This window comes from Melanotaenia boesemani, chromosome 19 (genome assembly GCF_017639745.1).
Source record: "Melanotaenia boesemani isolate fMelBoe1 chromosome 19, fMelBoe1.pri, whole genome shotgun sequence".
NCBI lineage: Eukaryota > Metazoa > Chordata > Actinopteri > Atheriniformes > Melanotaeniidae > Melanotaenia > Melanotaenia boesemani.
In genome coordinates, this window is record NC_055700.1 from 20266023 (window position 1) to 20287369 (window position 21347).

Below are 21347 nucleotides of genomic sequence, written 5' to 3' on the forward strand. Positions count from 1 at the left end.
ACAATATTTTGTCCATCAAGAATCAAATTGTATAATTCTTTTCTTTTTTTTTATCTCTCCTAGGTCCTCCCTCTGCTCCACGTAATGCAATTTCCAATGTCAATGAAACCAGTGTCTTTTTGGAGTGGTCCATTCCTATGGAAACCGGTGGGAGGAAGGATGTACACTACAATATAATCTGCAGACGGGTCTTGCCGGACGGTAGGGGGTTGGAGGAGTGTGGCCCCAACGTACGTTTTCTGCCACGCCGCGTTGGCTTGTCAAACACCTCGGTGATGGTGGCTGACCTGCAGTCACACACCAACTACAGCTTCCTGCTGGAGGCTGTCAATGGGGTGTCAGAGCTGGCCAAAGACCACGCTAAGCAGTATGTGTCTCTTAATGTGACAACCAATCAGGCAGGTATGTTACACATCAACTTTTTCTTTTTTTTCCCCCACTAAAGACCTATCTGAAGCACTATTTCACATAAAAAGACTTGCAAGATCCACTAAAATTTAGCTAAGAATTGATGCTAGCTAAAATTACAGTTGACATTGCTACATAAACAAGTTAGTTTTGATATAATAAATACTGTGAGTGCTCCAAGCAAAAACACAGCTGCCTCATTTTTGTTCCCAATGTTCAAAATTATTCTAAATCATTGCAGAAAATGTTTTTTTTTTGTTTTTTGTTTTTTTTCCTTACTTCAACTGCCACAGGCAATCAGCATGTAGGCTTCCAGACAAAAATAGCTGAGTTTGATAACAATGACACCAGATGATCAAATTATCACTGTATTTGTCCAACAAATCTGTCGCTGTATTAATTTTCGCTTATGCACCATCCCCGTCGTGAACATTGCACAGCAGAAAGCCTTTTTTTTGTTTGTTTTTCTCTACTGCATCCAAATATGTAATCGAAAAAGCAGCTTGGTCCCCTCATTTGGGGTGAAACATTCCGCCAATGTGATTCACGGACATCCCTGGCATAATGAAAGCCATTGAGTTGCAGGCTGTTATGTGTATTGGCTTTCTTGCGCTGTTGCAGGTGTTATTCTGCATGCCTGTCAGCAGGGATGAATAACGATGAGTCAGGTTACATGTTCATAAACAAGGAAGTGTTGTTTTTTGGTAAACTTTAAAATAACATTTTAAGCTCTTATTTTGCAAAGTACTAAAGCCTAAGAGCCCCCCCCCCTCTCCACTCATATTAGGCAAGGACATAGTCCAGCTACTTCATACGTTTACTGCTGCTGTAGATGTTGTCTCCCTTTTTGAAATGAAGATGAGAGCTGGTATCTGCTTTGGGATCCCATTTTCATGTTTACAGGAGGTATGCACACTTCTAGATTATTTTTTCCATATAATGAAATGGGTAGCACACTGCATAATGAAACATAAGAAATATGAGATTATAGCTCTCATCCCCTAGGCTTCCATCTGGAGGAGAAGCAGGAGGAAAAAAATGAATGTTGAAGGATTCTTTTTGCTCTATATTGCTGAACAGATGGCACGTTGGTATTCAGAGAATAGTAGGTAGTATTAGTAGCAGATTCACTAGAAGTAGATGTAGTAATAGGGCAGATAGCAGTTGCAGCATGTGTTGAGGGACAGCACAGGCAGATAGAAAGATAGAGAGGTGGAGGCAGATGGCTGTCTTACAGTCAAGACTGCTGACAGTCCTCTAACTGTTTGGTCACTATGGCTGTCAGCAGACTGAGTGGATTACACCAGACTAAAAATGTCAAATTCAGTTTACTGGACTTGTGGCTGGATTAGCAAGTCACTAGACCAAGAGGAGATTTGGGATTATGTAAGATTACATGTGGCAGCCAGAGTCACAGACAGATAAATTGTGCTGCTTTTTTAGCATTGATTGGGTGCTGGCTACTGTAGGTAAAGGCATAAGTTTAAATTTAGAGAACATTGGGTTTACATCATCCTCAAGGTTTGTTGTGTTTTATAATAAACACAATTAGTGATTTTGAATAAAAAATATTTTATCATACAGTAAATGCGCATAAGTGTTTACCACAGTAAGCAATAGACACCAACAAGGATAGTTCACTCACTCAGATTCACTCACCAGAATTAATATTGAATTGAGATATTTTGAAAGCTATACAGAATGCCTGAGAGTTCGACTGCATTGTCTTAAATGCCATTTTAACTGTCATAGTACATTAAGCTATTTGTATAAATTTATGCATAAAGACACAAAAGAAAACCTGTACCTCCTACGTTAGGAAATAGTGCTATCACAAAACTGCTGTCTCACATTGACCAGTATTGTGGTTGTATAAAACCTAGCTGTGGATAGCAGTAGATTTTTTTTTAATGTAATTCTTTATAATGTTATCAAGTAAAACTTGGGAGGTACTTTCTGGTTTGAAAAATAATAATGCATGTCAGCAGTTGTCTTTCAGATGGTGGCATGTCTCGTGTTATTATCTTTATACTTACCTGCTGACACAATTTTTCATTTTACACTAAGAGCAGCATTAAATGAGTTTTTGAATATGGGTCCTCTAAAGCACATGAATAAACAAGCTAATTGAGCCAGGAGAAGCTGCTTTTTTAACCTATTTGAAAAGCTTTAGTAATGTAATATAATGAGTCCTTCGTACTACCTCTGAATAATTTGAGTTTGTTGTGCTATGAAGCAGCACTACTGAACTTTCACACTTTGGCGTCTCTTAATGATGTCGAATTTAGCATCCATCTTGCATCCTGTCTCTTCTCTGAGATCTCTGCAGCCAGCAAAAGTCAGTCTGATGTTGACTCTTGTCTTATCTCTTGCTCTGTCAGTGTCTCTCTCTATCTTTTCCTCACTTTGTCCACTTCGTCCCTATGTATTTCTTTTTTTTTTTATTTTTGTTTTTTATTTATTTTTTTTATTGCAAGACAAACAATCCAGACCAAGACCAGACAGCAACATGGTACAGATAAACAAAACAAAACAAAACAAAACAAAACAAAACAAAAACAAAACAAAAAAAAGAAACAGAAACAAACAGGAGGAAGAAGAAACAAACAAAAAAAAAAGAAAAAAAAAGAAGAAATAATAATTAAATAGATTTGTGTGTGTGTGTGTGTGTGTGTGTGTGTGTGTGTGTGTGTGTGTGTGTGTGTGTGTGTGTGTGTGTGTGTGTGTGTACCGATATGTGTATATATGTGTGTGCAATTTGTCTGTGTAAGAAGGGCATCAATTTTGTCAGGTTGGTTATCGGGGGGGGGCAAAGGAGCAGAGAAGGTCAAAAAATGGAAGAGTTGATACTATGAGGTGAGGCAGATGTTTGGTTGATATGGTTAGTAAGAATGAGATGGATGGAGGGTTCCTTTCTTCCAATTTTCTTATTTCTTCTTGATATTAAAATTATCATCACCATCACTGTTTTTCTTTTCTATTTCTTAAAAACAAACAAAAAAAAAAAAATAGAATAAAGTAAAATAATTGAAGTAAAATAATAATAAACAACAGACTGAAGATAATACAGTAAAATAATAATAATAATAATGTAACAAATTATGATTATATTAATAATAGTATATTAGTAGTAAATAGTGCGTCTTTAGAGCAGTAAATGAGTAGATAAATAATTAAATAAACAAATACACGTTAAATGACAGCCATAATAGGGTTGGGTTCAATTATTGGACTAAATATTATGGGAAGGGAATAATAGTAATAATAATAATAATAATAATTAAAGTCGCGAGTGACATCCATCGGGTCCGAGCTCCTTCACCCCGCCACCCGTTTCATACACCTTTTGCTAGCTTGTTAGCTAACAGCCTGGAGGAGATGTGGATACCTAGGTCCCTATGTATTTCTTTGCTGAATCAGCCATGGTTCGTATCCAAAAAGGCTAGTGTGTCGATATTACGTTACTGGTGTGTTGCAGGATGTTGTAAAATATAACACTGCTGTTACATGATGCCCTAAGCTGGAAAAAAAAAGAAGTTAAAATGCAGTTTCTCAGTCTTGGGATGTTGTTGGGCATTGACGGCTCCAGGAATGTATTTATTGAATATTATGTATGAGTTTTTAAGTCAGAAACTTATGTAGTATTGCTTTAAAGGCTTTGTGAATCATTGTTTGAACTGAAACACTGGCGTCCTAGTAAATGACCGAGCCCGAGTCTTTGTTTCTGTTAGGTCTCTGATTTAGAAGCAATATGTTGTGTGTACGCAGCCTCTGGTGAGTCACAGTTTGAAGATGGTTCAAGCACTGTTTGTGCAACATGGCACCCTTTTCAACTGTGATTTATATAACTTCAGTGCTGTTATCCAATATTTGTCAATATTTGAAAGGTAACCACAGTGTTCATGTTCAGCTACCATCGAATTAATTGAAAGATGATTGTGTGTGTACAAATTCTGTAAAATCAACAAAGTGAAAACATCAGCAACTGGAGTTCATTGCATCAGCTGACGTTGGATATGCATGACTAGAGAATTTTAAGCAGGTTTACTTCACAGTGACAGTTACCATGGTAACAGACTCAGGGGTAAAACCCAGTTTCCTTAAATTTGAGGCTGATACACTTCTACACAAGCTGCTTTCTGGAACAGACCCCAGAAAAATCACCATCAGTTGGGCGATTGATGGTGGTTTTTTTATTGTGATCCACAAACATGTTGGATTCTGGGTAAAGTTTCTACTGAAGTAACTAAAATCAGCTGATCTGACTTAAAGCTCAAAGTTTTTGATTAGATTTTCTTGAAACTGCTTTCTTGGTGTTTTGTTTGTTTTTATTTGTATTTTCTTTTTTATTGGGTTTTTGTGTTTTTGTTTTATTGTTTAAGCAGTTTTAATAAGCAGTCAGATAATAATAGTTTTAATATTATAATGATGAATGATCTTTGTTAAATCTCTAACCTTCATTTTTCACATTTTTTACAACATTTCATCTCATGTTTTATATTTTTAGACTCACAGAAAGAAATAAAAAAGGATGGAACATAAACCATATATTTGTTTTGGGTTGTTTATTTATTTTATGTTTTTTTTTTTTTTTTTTAGAGGGGATAGGAAAGGAGGAAAGTGAAAAAAGAGGTGTGGTTAAGGGTAAAGAGTAAAGGAGAAAGATCCACTGAGCACGAGACACTGATGTTTGGCTGAAATTTTTTTTTTTATGGCTGTGGCTGTTTTTCAGCTACAATCGTCTCTGTCATTGTGTGACTGTAAAATTTCTGTTGAACTATACAGCTACACTTTCAGGGAATGAATACCTAATTATACCATTAAGGAGACAAAGGCTTGCCACTGGGGTAGAACCCTTAAAGGTACAGCTGAACCCTCTACATCACAGTTTATGCTTCATATAGACCAATACTGTTCCTCTGGGGACCGTCTGGTCTTAAAATGGTAAAAACTGCACTGTTGAGGGAACAGCAGCACCTTTGAGGGTACCACCCCAGTGACAATCCATTTTACCGCTGAAGGTACAATTAGGTATTTATTTTCTGAAAGTGTAAACAATGACAGAGATCTTAAAATCAAATTAGATGTCTTTTTGACATCTTTTCAGTCAAATCGTGCTCAGTGGGGGTGGAAGGACAGGGATAGAGGGAGAAAGTAGGCATATTTAAGGCAAATATAAAAAAATAGGGGTAGGTTTTCATGCCAGAAATTCCTCAGCGTCCAGCGGCGAGGATTTTCTGGCTCACAGATGTCTTTTAGTCTTGTTCTTCCATTAACATCAGAGCTTCTAGGTTCTGAACTCTGTTCAGTAAGCTCTCTCTGAAGCTTTTTCTCTCTCGTTCTTTCTGTTCTTGAAACTTCTTCAGAGAGAATATTGTTTGTAGAAGCTCCGACTTTTCATCTTGCTGCTGCTTCTCCTGGTCTTCCAGTTCTCTCTCAAACTCCATCAAGGATCTTTCTGTGGACATGTTAGTTTCTTCCAGCTCAACCTGTAGAGGGTTCTTGTGCTGCTCCCATTGGTGTTTCTGCTCATCAAGTTCTTCCTGGGTTTTCACCAGAGCAGTCTTTATTCTAGAGCTCTCCTCCACCTCCTGGGCCAAGCAGGTCTCAGCTCTCAATGCTCTGGTCTTCTCAGCAGTTAGAGCTTCTTCCAGCTGGGTGACTCTGCTGGAGACTTCTGCATGCTGCTGATGCTTCTTCCTCAGTTCAGAATACAGGATGGCTGCCTCTTTCTCAGACACGGATTTCTGAGATTTCATTCGTTGTTTCAGCCTCTCTACCTCAGTCATGAGAGCTGTTTTCTCGTCACTGATGTCCCGTTGTTGATCCTGGAGTTGAATGTGAATTTGGCTGAATTCAGTTTTGGCTTTCTCCGTTTCACGTTGCAGCTGAGATAACGAAGTCTCAGCCAATTCTCTTTTCGTTTTCTCCTCTTGGAGTTCTGCCTCCAGTTTCTGCACCTGCTCAGACGCTGATGACTGCATGATGGTAGTTTTGTGGACCTGATTTTGCAGTTCCTTTACCAGATTCAGCAAGTACTCATGTTGTTTCTGTAGATCTGCAATCTTTTCATCTTTTACAGTTAAGGTTTGGTGAAACTGGAGTTCTGGGATCATCAGCAGACCTGTGCTGTGAGGGATGTTCTGTTCATCAACATGGTTCATGTTGACAGACTGGTTGTTTGTTGGTTTTTTGGCCAGCAGAAGTTTAAGGATTGGATGTGGATCTGTGGCTGGAGGTGCTGGCAATGAAGGGATCAATTCAGGCTGTGGTTCTGTTGGTGGTATGAGAACCACAGATTCTGAAGAGACCCCAACAGGGATTTCTGATCCTGGGTTTCCAGATGTTATCTGGGAATTCTCCAGCTTTTCAGGAATCTTGAGGTCTTTCTGACTCCTGTCTGTGTGCTGTTCAGATGTTTGTCTCTGTTCCTGAGTGTTCAGCAATGCACAAGAGTTAGACTCATCTTTGGCCTGGACATTTGATGGATCTTTAACCAGCTCTGATTGTAGATCCCAGACTATCTCAGGTCGACTTTTCTTGCTTTTCTTGTGCCGTTTTTTCTTACTTTCTTGTTCTGCTGCCCTTGGTTCCTTGATGACAGATTTTATTTCTTGAGGAACGGGCGTGTTATTCTCCGACGCTGGTTTGGTGGAAATCTGTACAGACTGTTCTCCAGGGATCGGAGCAAGCATGTTGGATAGATGTGCTTCCTCAGAAAGGCTTGATCCAGGCTGGGGAACCTGGTCTGCAACAGGCATATTGACAACACTGTTGGTTTCCATTACAGAGAAGTCTTTTTCAAGTTCTCTGACTGGAGGCTGTACAGATGAAACCACCTCAAGACTTTCCATCTCAGCCTTTGTGTTGTCTTTCTGTCTCCTGTCTATTGGATGTTCAGGTGTTCGACTCTGTGCCTGATGACAGGACTGATTCAGGTTTTCAGGCAGAACATGAGAAACTTCAGTCTCTGATGGTGGATGACTGGATTCTGTATCTTTGCTTAGAACCAAAGGTTCTGCAATGAATTGTACTGATATCTCTGATCCAAATGATACCGGAGGAGTTACCAGGTTTTCTGATGTCATTGTTGTATTTTCTGGAAGGTTTGATTCCAGAAGACACTCGTGCATGGGATCAAGTGGTACCAAAGCTGCAAGTCTCTCAACTTTCTCAGGATGTTGGCTTTTCCTTTGATGTCCTTGTATACTCGTCTGAATGGCGAAATTATGCAGTTCTTTGATCTCATGATGTTCCTCGGCCTGCTCACAGGACTTGTTTGTGTTTGCAAGGACCTTAGTTAGAATTTGTGATCCTGGGCCTCCAAATGCTTTCTTCTGGGGATTCTCCAGGTTTTCAGATTTCTTGCAAACATCAGTCGTGGTGTTGTATCTTTCACCATTGTTTTTGTGATCTTCAGACGTTTTTGTCTGCAGAGTGTTCAGCAATGCGTCAGAGCAAGAAGACTCACCTTTGTCCTGGACGTTTGATTGATCTTGAACCAACTTTGGCAACCGAGGGACTTCCTGAAGATTATCCTCATGGTTTTTGTCCTTGGTTTCCGATTGTACATCCCAGACTATCTCAGGTCGGCTTTTCTTGCTTTTCTTGCGCCGTTTTTTCTTACTTTCTTGTTCTACTGCCCTTGGCTCCTCAATGACAGACGTTATTTCTTGAGGAACGGGCATGTCATTCTCCGACGCTGATTTGGTGTAAATTTGTACAGACTGTTCTCCAGGGATCGGAGCAAGCATGTTAGATAGATGTGCTTCCTCAGAAAGGCTTGCTCCAGGCTGGGGAACCTGGTCTGCAACAGACATATTGACAACACTGATGGTTTCAATTACAGCCATTGTGTTGTCTTTCTGTCTCCTGTCTATTGGATGTTCAGATGATCTGAGCTCTGCCTGATGACAGGACTGATTCAGGTTTTTAGGCAGAGAATCAGCGATTTCAGTCTCTGATGGTGGATGACTGGAGGTTTCCTCAAGCCGAACTTGTGTTGGTTTTATTAGAACCAAAGGTTCTCCAATGAGTTCAGCTGGGATTTCGGATCCTGGGCATCCGAATGTTATTAGGCGGTTTGGGCTTCCAGATTTCACTGAAGTTTCAGCAACTGAGGCCTGAGGACAGGACACCTCAAAGATAGGTGCCAAAGGTTTGCATCTCCTGACTTTTCCTCCTTCTCCATCAAGTTCTCCTTTGAACTTAAGATGTTTCTTAGCCTTGCTGCGCTTGTCTGTGTTTGTAAGGAGTTCCGTGGGGATGTCTGATCCTGGGCCTCCAAATGTTATTTTCTTGAGATTGTCCAGGTTTTCAGATACCTTGCAAACATCAGCTGTGGTGTTGTCTCTCTTACTCTCGTGATCTTGAGATGTTTTTGTCTGCAGTTTCTTAGAAACTTTGCATGTGTTAGCCTCAGTGCTGTCCTTCTTACTCTGGTGTCTTTTGTGTTCGGATGTAATTTTCTGTAGTGGGCGAAAATTCTCAACGCCGAACGACACGCCAGAGTTGCTCTCACTTACGTTTTGGAGATTTGATGGAATTTCTCCAACGTTTTGTGAGCTAGAAGGCTCCTGGAGATGTTGAACGTCCCAGTTCGACTTCAGAGATTTAGGTCTTGTGACCATCTCAGGTTGTCCACTGGGGACTTGATCTTTTCCATCTATTGCCATTTTCAAAACAACTGATTTGTATTTCCTTTCTCCAAAGACTGGAATCGGGATGTGTACTGAGATGCGTTCTCAAAGTGTACTGACTTGATGACAAATGCGGGAGGGGTATTATAGAAACAATGATGTCACAGTCATCAAAGCAAACTTAGGCTCTGCCCTTCAGCTAGCTACATTCTATAACTGTTGCTAGACAACACCAAAGTGGTCTCCACCCCTCGGAATATTCCATTAGATATTCGAAGACCTGTTGGATGTTGCCTGGCAACGGCTGTAACTCAGTTTCTGCCTGCATGCAGCCAAAGTACTGCAGAGGATTTTTATCATAGGAGCACATCAGAAAATGTCTTGTAGCCATACAATTAAAACTCTACTGACTCAAACACCAAGTCTGAAGAAGATCAGACAAACCGTTGTTGGTTTGAATGAAAAACAGACTAACAGAGATTCCTTGATCTAGTTGTGGACCTGGGTTTTTTCCTCTGTGCAGTAAATTTGCGTGTAGAAGTTAAACCTTTTTAATCCCAGTTATCATCCAGACATTATTTTTTCAAAACAGCCTTAGTTGTCAGATTATGGGGCTAAAATCATGTAAAATGAATGTATCAATAGAGCAGATAAATGAGAAAATAGTCCTCACCTTCGTCAGGGTGCGCTTGTTTTACTGTCTGAAGTACTATGAAGTAAAACAAGCGCACCCTGAAGAAGGCTGTGACGATTTGCTCGGTCATCACTTATCTCGTATTCTTTTGGCTGGAGGAGGTTTGACAGACAGCTCTTTCAGCAACCCAAGAGAGAGAAAAATACATCTAAGAGCAGAAGTTTTGAAAGCAAGAACAATATATTTGAAAACATGAGGGGAGAGTAGAGTTTTGAGAGAGAGCAAGATGATATTTGAGTGTGAAAACCAGAAATCTTGCTCGCAAAGCAAACAATTACACTCTTGATTAAAGATAGAAAAATACCCCCATAGTTTAATATCTTATTTCTCTGTAACAGAAGCTTCTCTCTTTCTGTGACCACATTTACAAGAAGTCCTCAGAAGTTAACCAGATTAATTTTATTTGTTGTGGCACAAAGCTAAGTTAAATGGCAGGGAGGCCAGACAAAAAGCCGCATATATATCTATATATTTACATATATATCTCTGAGAGTAATATACATATATATATATATATATATATGAGATAAGATCAATAGTTTGAGAAACAATTTGTGTTTTGACTTTAATGCTTTGCATATTCTATTGTACTTTTTTGCCTGTGTTTCTACTTTGGGTAAAGAGACTGAAACAAGCAACAGAGACAAAATTCCTGTGAGACGAGGGCAAGAGAGAGGCTAAGTCCAACAGAAGGAAAGAGGGAAAACTCAGAGGATCTCCTGTTTGATGTGTGGGAAGTGTCACACACGATAAGGGATCCATGAAATAGGTGATTTCACAGTATCTCTGTGAAGCCCTGCTGAATAATAAAGTGTTGGTACTCGTAAGGAGGAGATCAAGAGAGGTGAAAGGCTGGGGAGAAGTTAAAAAAGAGAGGGACACAACGACAGGTAGAGGGGGCAAGCTGTGGAGGAGAAGATGATTGGGAGGTTGTTATAAGGACAGAAAAGGTCACATAGCAAGAGGATGTAAAAAGTAAGCATGTTGGGTGGGAAACATGTCAGATAGTAGAATGGAAGTGGAAAAAATGACTGCTTCTCTCACCAGTACATCAGTATCAGAGAAATTAGTGGTAGTAGAACAGATGGATTCTCGCTGGCTGAAATATTTTAAAGTAAACCTAATTGTCTTTTCGTAGGAGGGAAAAACAAACCATTCTGGCTACACTTGATTAAAGACGTACGTTGGTAGCTCAGCATTAATGTCTTTTTTCCAGGTTATTTGTCCACGTTCAGTGTAGGAGCGTTGCATCATAAGTGGTCCCATAAATTGTTTTTGCTGTTGTTGGTGATTTATCAAATGAATTGTGATGCATTACCTCGTTGTGTTGGTGAAAATGCATTGCCTTGTCCTGTGGCCGTGTGTCTTGCTGTGGCTGTTGCTGTTGGAGTGCATTTAGTGGAAAGGTTAGAGTGAAATGAATTGAACTTGTGATAAAGGATGATTACAGAGAAGGGATACTGTGGACAGAGCCTGAAGCTGCAATAAAATCAGAGCAGAGATGATGCTTAAATCAAAAATTGTTAGGGAGGAAAGAGACATAACGGAGCACATAACAGCAATAACTACGTGGCTCAGTAATACAATGACACATTAAAATTTACAGGCATAAATAAATAAATCTGTGCTAAAACAAACCATTTTTCCTGCCTCTTTACACTTGCAAGGTTAATTACACATGTTTTCCAATGGTTTGTTCATTCTTTTCAGCTTATTTAAGCACATACAAAAAGTCACTGATTTAATAAAGAACAGATGTTGGAGTTCGAGGTCAATGCTTTGAATTTCCCATAAAATCATATTTGATGGTTAAATGTTTGTATGGTCTGATTTACACTTTATGTAGTCTTTACACTGGCCAAGTAATGACAAGTAAATTAATTTTGATTGTTTTTAAGATATATTAAGTGTATAATTTCCCAGCAAACAATTTTGAAATGGCCATGGCTCATTCTCCACTTGGCTGTGGACTAATTTGGCACCCAATCGAGTCCTTTTTCTGTTTTGATTTCCATCGGAGCTGAGTTCAAATCATGGCGGTGTTTAATCAGGCCATTGAAGCTGATGGATCAACCAGATTTAGGCTTTTTTTGTTGAGGGATTGCAGCCTCCCAAATATGAACATTTGTGAATTTACAGTATACAATCATAAATGAATTGAACTGAATATGCAGGGACAAATTAGTATTTTAAAACCTTTGGCTTAGAAGTATTCTTCCTTGTACAACTTTTATCAGTTCCTGTGCAACTCCAATATGCAAGCAATCAGTTGTAGGCTTTCTGCTGAGTCAGCAGAGAGTGGTGTCAAAAACAGCAGGCAAGCAAATGGTTAAGTTGCAAGTCTTAATAAGGGTATCTCTGTCTCCCATCTTTCTTTCATTCTGCCTCTCAGTCTATCTTTCTACCATTCTCTGAGGGTAGTTATAGGATAATAAACCAGAAAGTTGAAGGTCCATATTGATTTTGGTGATGGTGCAGACAGATAGTGGTCTGAGAGGCTTATGTTCAGCACTCAGATAATGTTGTGCTTATCTGAGGCCAGAGTTGTTACACTGGAGGGTCTGCACTCATCCACTGAAGTGATTCTCAATCTTTTCCAGGCTCTCTCTTTGTAAAAAAGATTTCTTAAAAGTATCGTTCTGTTAGCAAACATAAAAGTGGGTGTTATCATAGCACATCAGGAGACGTTTGTGTCCATCTGTGTTCTGCATAACCATACAGCAGGTTCTCATTAGTAGGTGTGATGGGAAGTGTTTAAACCATGAAGTGTTATTACACTGTCTACACTGTTGCTAAAATAAAAGTGTTGCTGGGGCTCTGTCAACACTTTTTTAACATGTCTCACTCTCACTTTGTCTCTGATATTTTCTCGCTTTTTTCCTTTTGTCTTCCCACCTGATTGTCTTTGATTTTCTCCGCCTTCTGCACATCCATCCCTCTCATCACCTTTTTCTGTCATGCTGTAGAATATTCTGCCTCTTGCATCGTTTCTGAGCTCAATATTGCATTAAGTTAAGAGTCGTGAATCTATGATTACTTGAAAATGGAAGAGTCGCCACTAAGCAAGAAAAGTGAGAATTAATTGATCACGATATTGGCCTCTAATTGACATTTATTGTTTTCAGAAGTGAAAGAAGAATAACTTCATTTGGCTGCTGCATGAAAGGAAAAACAAACTTCACAGGTATTAATTTACAAAACAAGAGTAAATATGAAAGTTAACTATGTTTCATGGTCCTGAAACTTGTAAGTCAGTCCAAAAAAAAAAGAGTTTTTGTAGATAATTAAAAGCATTTGCTTATTTTGTCTTTATTTTAAATGTAAAAAAAAGAGAAGGAAAATCTGCATTGAGCAATACAATTTCTCAATACATATAATTTGCAACAAGTAAAGAAATATTTGCTTTTTTTTGGTATATGTTGTGTTTCAGGCAGTGGTTGGGGCCATTCAAACTGAAATAATATTGAAAAATTCAATCTTAGCAATGCAGTTTATAGATTGCTTAGCCTGCATTTTGCATTATATTTATTTAATATTTTTCTTTTATATAAATGAAAAAAGCAAATCAGTGAATTTGTCTTGTTTTCTTAAGAAAAAAGGACTAATTGGTCCCCCGAGTAGGCGGCTGTAGCTCAGGAGGAAGAGCAGTTGTCTACCCACTGGAAAGTTAGTGGATCAATTTCAGGCTTCCATGACTACATGCCGAAGTGTCCCGGGGCAAGACACTGAACCCAGCGTTGCCTCCCCATGTGTCTATCTGGGTATGAGTGCGTGTAAAAGGAATAAATACTTAGAAGTTCTGTATATGTGTGTGTGAATGTGTCATGCAGTGTAAAAGCATGTTGAGTGGTCAACATGTGACTAGAAAAGTGCCATATAAGTATAAGTACAGCCCATTTACCATTCACCCAGTTCACATTAACTTATTTTACATGTAGAATGTCACATTCGGTTTATTTTAGTAAAACAATAAGCTTTTATTTGTTGCTTTTGCAGTCTGTACATACTCATATGTCTCTATGTATTTCTTTTCAAATCCTTTTATTAAATATTTCATGAAAAACTGCCTCCGTTTTTGGTGTATTGTTACACATAAAGCTGCTGAGAAAATAAGCCCTTTCACATCATCAAATCCTAGACTTTATACCATTTAAGCATTGAAAATGTGTGTGTGTGTGATTTTGGTCTCTGGTTTCAGGCTTTTAAGATGTTGCAGATAACACTTCTGTGCAACCATCCACTCAGGATACAGTTACCGTGTTTGTAGCTATGATTTATTCCCTGTGGAGTTCTGCTGAGGCTATTGAAACCTAAACGGTGTTTAGCATTTGCAGTAGACACTCACTAACGTGTGCACACACATATACAAAATACACACATTCACACTCGTATACTATCGGGATGTTGCCTGAGGGAGCATTTTGCCTGGTTAAAAGCTCTTTATGTGTCAGACTCTCCAACTGTCCCTTTGAGAGATGGCTCAACAGTTCAGGTTACAACAATACAGCTATTGATGCAAACTCACACAACTCACTTTGCTTTGAAACTGAGACAATCATTTTCTAAAAATATAAAAAGAAAAGTAAAAGCTGCAAAGCTAAATGGGCAAGTTTCATGAATTTAACAGCACATAATATAAGGTATAGAGACAATTTAGTTTGTTGGTGTATTTCATGAAGAGTTGTTTCCAAGGTGACAAAGTTGGTACAAATAATGCTCAAACTTAAAAAAAAATCTCCTAAACTGATTTCATGGCCTCACCTACATCCATCTGTTCAGTAGCAAGATGTTTAATTAGACATGGAGGGAGACATGTTTTTGGTGGCTGAGCATCTTTAAAACTAGAATTTTTTTCTGCTCTAGTTAGAACAAGCAAACAGATATGTGACTTTCAGGGAAATTTGTGTAAAACTCTATTAGAGAAAACCCCTTTCCCCTACCACCAGTTTAAAAACAATTACATATTTTTCCTCTTTATGGTGGGTTTATGTTCAGTTTAATATTTTACAACAGTCACAACAGTTGCATTGTTATCTCTGTGTACACATCAAAGGACATAGAGGAGTTATTAAAAGAGGAACCGTTTTAACAGCATTAGCACCAGTTCTCTCATGTCTAATCACCATTTATTAGGATGTTTTGAAAGAACTGTTCGTTTTAGTATTTGGAAATGGAGATGCAGTGTCTGTTTTGTTTTGTTTTTTATCAAGCTGCTACAGTTGTGTTACCAATATAATGCTAACAGATGCTGGTACCTGAAAGTGTGCTAATACTGTATCTTTTTATCTTTTGTGTGTGCAGCACCCTCCCCAGTAAGTGTGGTAAGGAAAGGACACACGGGGAAGAGCAGCATCGCTCTTTCTTGGGCAGAGCCTGATCGGCCTAATGGCATCATTCTCGAGTATGAGATTAAGTATTTTGAAAAGGTAAAATTAAGAAAATTATCTATAAATGATTTACTTTTGTGGGTGTATTTGTAGGTGTGCTTTTGTCCACAGGCTTTGTTAAATCTGTGGACCCATTTATTGTCAAAGCAAGCTTATGTTTGGATATTTGTTCTTCTATTTTTTTTATAGCTATAACACTTTGATTAGCAGACCATGTTCCTTAAAATTAAAAATTCACTTTGTTTTGTTAACATGAGTTATCCTTTGAAAGATTTATTCCTATTCATTATAAATAGGTTCTAGTAAAATAATAATAATAGTATTAATGGTTATAATGAATATGATGTAACAATAGTAATAGTTGACTCAAAGTAGATGCATTTTTTCTGCATTTATAACTTATTCATCTAAATGCAGATGAACATAATTTTAAACATCACTGTCAGGGTCAGAAAAGAAATGTATTTCTTCGTGGGTGGACAATATTTTGCTATGCAATATCGTCTTCATGGATGCTGTTATGCAGCTGAATATTTTTGCCTGAATATGGGCGCATTTTATTTCTTTTCTGAATAAAAACAGAGTTACTTATGCTTAACATAGTCTATTAGCTTGTAAGAAAAAAATAAACTAACTCCAGCATCACCTCCTCTCTGCTCTTTTCCAGCCTTGAGCTGCACATCTTTTATGTATTACCATTACAATAGCTGAATATAAAGTTAGTGAGTTTTTTTGTTTTTTGGTTTGATTTACGTTGGCACAGCAATTGATGCTTGTATTTCGATCATTTTTCTACTTTCCTTCCTCTTTTCCTCCTCTGATCCTTTCTTTTCTTGGAAGGTCAGAATAAATGTCCACAGGAGATCAAAGCAGTTTGTGGTCAGTGGTTAGCTAATGGCTTTGGTCTTAATGGAGGGGGCATTTAGCTATGTTTAAACCTGACGCGGTTACAGGCAGGAAACCGATCCTCACACACATTCAATTAAACACACTTGCGCTCACATATACCACAGTGAGCAACCACATAAATGCACAGGTGAAGGAGCAGAAATCAAGATTTAAAAACAAACATATCAACATAGTCCTCAAATCTAATATACATAAATATTTATGCAAGTAGAATATGTGAATAAATTAGAGTAATCTTCTCTTTATTTCTCTTACAACAGGAGCAGGACTCCAGTTACACTATAATAAAATCCAAGGACACTGAGATGGTGGTGGAAGGCCTAAAGCCTTCTTCAGTTTACATTTTCCAGGTAAAAGACAAATAAAAGAATAAGGAACTGAAGGAACTGATAACTAATAAGATGGTAAAATGAAAATATTTTAGTATGCAAGCATTGCAAAGTAAAGTCTGATTTTAATCAATTTTACAGACAAGAATTAAATTCAAGTGTGATGCCTGTGAATAAAGAAGCATTGCAATGACATTTGTGATGTTTTCATATTAATACATTACAGGTACGAGCCAGGACCTCAGCAGGCTACGGTGCGTTTAGCCGACGTTTTGAATTCCAGACCAGCCCTTACTGTGAGTACACCAGATGGGGCATGACAATCAACAATAGAAAAATGTGATTTTGTGTGCTTGCAGTGTGTGCCTAATCCCACATCTTTTCTTTGGCAGTAACCGCCACCAGTGAGCGTGCTCAAGCTTCGATAGTAGCGGTGGCCATCACGCTGGCTCTGGTTCTTCTGGCAGTGGTTGCAGGATTCCTTCTCAGTGGACGGTAAGGCATAAATACACACCTGAAGACAATGAAATACAAGCAGGTGAGCTTGTATGTATCGATTTGTTTGCAGGTGTAAGCACCAGCAGGTACATAGCGTATGCCCACATCTTTCTCCTGTGAGGAGACGGTGGTTTGAAAGTAACAGCAGTGATTTTTATATCTGCATACCAACACTGCAATTAAGGATGTTATATAGTAATAGTATTAGTTAAACATAATTCTTATGTTCTGCACTGATGATATGTATGCCTGTATCTTAAGAAGTTCAGTATATATGTGTGTGTATATATATATATATATATATATATATATATAGCTACCCAGCCGCAGTGAGTAAGTCTTCCACGCAGGAGATCCGGGTCCACATCCCGGCCGGGGCAATTACCAACATCTACCAACATATACCGGCTCAGACGTCGCCCGGTCAAACAAGGTCTGCGTCAGGTGCTGGGGAAATAGAGCACCCTGGCGAGAAGTGGGCTACTGGAACAAGACGGAAATGGACGAGAGGCGAGAACAAGGCTCTGTTGGAATGCTACTACTCCAGTAACCCTAGTCAGAGGGTTACATGCAGAGAATGTGGGAAATATAGAATCTTCAAAACCCACAATCAATACTCACTGCCAAACAACTAGTAGCTCAACGTTCCAACATCCACAGACGGCAACTGCTATCACAGCTTGAGATTGACGAGGTACAACACAAATGCTACGGCAAGGGGGAGCCAGGATGCCAGTTCAGGGGGGGAGTTAACAACAACTCCCCATCCAGAGTTTGGGTACAAAGAGATAAGATCATGACAAAAATGAACATCAGGCAACCCCAATGCCAATTACAGAGGCTGAGTGAAGCACCATCGGAAAGTCTCCTGGAAGATGTGAATGCAGCTTTGAGAACAATTCCCACAATGACCATCACTGAAACCAATGAGCTGATCTACACCTCAGCATCAGTGATCCTTGAGGTGCTTGGCTATCAACCAAGGAGCAACCATAAAGATACCTATCCACCTTGGAGAGGAGGTTGGAGGCTAAAATCAAGGCAGCTTGGAGAGAAGTGAGCCAACTATATGAGCTCCAGAAAGGTGCAATGAAAAAACAGGTACCCAGGAGGTACAGCCAGATGTCCATACCTGAAGCACTAGAAACTGCCAAACAACGACTCCAAGCCTTAGCCACCCGCTTAAAGAGGTACACTAGAGAAATTGAAGCAAGGCGAATAAACCGGCTGTTCTCAACTCACCCAGCTAAAGTGTACTCTCAGTTGCAGGGTAATAACAAGGCTGGAGAATGAACAATACTGGAAAAGCATATGGGAGAAGGAGGCATCACACAACAGCGGTGCACAATGGCTGATGGATCTAAGAGCAGACCACAGCAACCTCCCTGAACAAGAACCAGTAACCATCACAGTGGCAGACATTCAACAAAGTGTCTCAGGTATGAAAAACTGGACAGCACCAGGGCCTGACATGGTTCACGCCTACTGGCTGAAGAAACTAACTGCACTCCATGAGTGCCTGGCAGCACAAATGACCCAGCTGCTAAAGGATGGGACCCACCCTGGATGGCTAACTAAAGGCTGGACAATCCTGATCCAGAAGGATCCCCTGAAGGGAATAGTTCCATCCAACTATCGGCCAATAACCTGTCTCCCCACCACATGGAAGCTCATGTCAGGCATCATAGCAGCTAAGCTAAGTGGGCACATGAATCAATACATGAGCACAGCACAGAAGGGCATTGGTAAAAATACCAGAGGAGCAAAACACCAGATGCTGGTAGATAAAACAGTCGCTCGAGATTGCAGAACCAGGAATACCAATCTGTGCACTGCCTTGATTGATTACAAGAAAGCCTATGACTCAATGCCACACACATGGATCATGGAATGCTTGGAGATGTATAACATCAACAGGACTCTAAGAGCCTTCATTGCAAACTCAATGCAGCAGTGGAAGACCACCCTTGAGGCCAACCGCAAGCTAATTGCACAAGTGCCCATCAAATGTGGCATATACCAAGGAGATGCCCTGTCCCCTGTGCTGTTCTGCATAGGTCTGAACCCCCTCAGCCAAATAATCACCAAGACTGGTTATGGATACCGACTCAGGAATGGGTCCACCATCAGTCACCTCCTCTACATGGATGACATCAAGCCATACGCCAAGAGCGAGCGAGACATCGACTCACTGATCCACACAACCAGGATCTACAGCAATGACATTGGAATGTCATTCGGACTTAAGAAGTGTGGGCGAATGGTGACAAAGAGAGGGAAGGTAGTCCATACAGAAGGGGTCTCACTCCCAGACGGCAGAATAGCAGACATTGAGGACAGCTACATATGAGGCCAGATCAGTCTCAATAAGAATGAACTCACGCCAGGTGTTTCACAAATGCACACGCTCTGGTTTGCATTCGTATTTCAGAATCGGAAATGCACACGCTCTGGTTTGCATTCGTATTTCAGAATCGGAAATGCACACAATCTGTTTCACAAATGCACACGCTGTGGTTTGCATTTGTATTTCAGAATCGGAAATGCACACAATCTGTTTCACAAATGCACACGCTGTGGTTCACAAATATAATTTTGAGGCACACTTGTAAGATTATACGAATTGCTGAACGTGCATTTACGAACTGCTTCTCATTTGTGAACATCTCTGCATTCGTGAGAGAATTCTCTGCGGTGGATTTTGAGACTCCCCTGACGCCGCAGTGTAACGAATCTCACCATTGGTTGACTAATCTGTCAATCAAATTTCCGAGTGTGATTGACAGATTCATCAGTCAATCAGTTAATTCGATAACATTACATGATCTACAACGAGGGAATGTAAGATAAATGTGTTACTTACAGGTTGTGATTGTTGCGTCTCTTCCATGTCTGCCCGCTAGTTGGACTTTAACTACCATGCTCAAATAGCAGTATTAGCTCTGCGACAGGTCTAAAAGTGTGGAGAAAATGTAAGTAGCAGTATGATTGGCTGAATGCAAACACACCTGATTGACTGATGAATCTGTCAATCACACTCGGAAATTTGATTGACAGATTAGTCAACCAATGGTGAGATTCGTTACACTGCGGCGTCAGGGGAGTCTCAAAATCCACCGCAGAGAATTCTCTCACGAATGCAGAGATGTTCACAAATGAGAAGCAGTTCGTAAATGCACGTTCAGCAATTCGTATAATCTTACAAGTGTGCCTCAAAATTATATTTGTGAACCACAGCGTGTGCATTTGTGAAACAGATTGTGTGCATTTCCGATTCTGAAATACAAATGCAAACCACAGCGTGTGCATTTGTGAAACAGATTGTGTGCATTTCCGATTCTGAAATACGAATGCAAACCAGAGCGTGTGCATTTCCGATTCTGAAATACGAATGCAAACCAGAGCGTGTGCATTTGTGAAACACCTGGCGTGAGTTCATTCTTATTGAGACTGATCTGGCCTCATAGCTACAAGTACCTTGGAATCCCACAAGCAAATGGCAACCTCGAACAGGCCACAAGAAAAGCAGCCACAGCCAAATACCTCCAACAAGTAAGGCAAGTCCTAAGGAGTCAGCTCAATGGCAAGCACAAGGTCCAGGCAATTAACAGCTATGCCCTGCCGGTCATCAGACACCCTGCGGGAATAATAAGCTGGCCAAAGGAAGAGATTCAGACCCCAGATGTGAAAACACGAAAGCTCCTGACCATGCATGGAGGGTTCCACCCCAAATCCAGCACCCTGAGACTGTACACTAAGCGCAAGGAAGAAGGCAGAGGACTAGTGAGTGTCAGAACCACTATCCAGGATGAAACATCCAACATCCTTGAATACATAAGAAAGATGGCCTCAACGGACGAAGTGCTCAGTAAATGTCTGAGGTAGTGGAAAACAGATCATGTGGTGATGGAGGAACCATCATGGGAGCAAAAGCCCCTCATTGGGATGTACCACCGACAGATAACTGAAGTGGCTGATATTGAGAAATCCTACCAATGGCTAGAAAGGCCTGGACTGAAAGACAGCACAGAGGCACTGATCATAGCTGCACAGGAGCAGGCCTTGAGCACCAGAGCAATAGAGGCCCAGATCTACCATACAAGACAAGACCCCAGGTGCAGACTGTGCAAAGAGGCCCCTGAGACAATCCAGCACATAACTCCAGGGTGTAAGATGCTGGCAGGGAAAGCTTACAAGGAGCGTCATAATCAAGTGGCTAGTATAGTGTACAGGAACATCTGTGCGGAGTACAGACTGGAAGCCCTGAGCTCAAGGTGGGAAACACCTCCGAAGGTGGTAGAGAATAACCGAGCTAAGATCCTGTGGGACTACCAGATCCAGACCGACAAAATGGTAATGGCAAACCAGCCGGACATTGTGGTGATGGACAAACAGCAGAGGAAAGCCGTTGTGGTTGACATCGCAATACCAAGCAATTGCAACATCTGGAAAAAGGAACATGACAAACTGGAGAAATACCATG

General features: G+C 40.1%; 1 protein-coding gene across 1 annotated transcript in view; it reads left to right on the forward strand.

Moving 5' to 3' along the window:
• The window catches only part of LOC121630218 (ephrin type-A receptor 5), a 73934-nt gene that overhangs the window by 32908 nt on the left and 19679 nt on the right, over window positions 1-21347 (forward strand). Inside the window, exons 5-9 of the mRNA XM_041970368.1 lie at window positions 64-402; window positions 15043-15167; window positions 16298-16387; window positions 16593-16662; window positions 16759-16861. Of these exons, the coding sequence (XP_041826302.1) occupies window positions 64-402; window positions 15043-15167; window positions 16298-16387; window positions 16593-16662; window positions 16759-16861 (727 nt within the window). The remainder of the gene's footprint in view (window positions 1-63; window positions 403-15042; window positions 15168-16297; window positions 16388-16592; window positions 16663-16758; window positions 16862-21347) is intronic.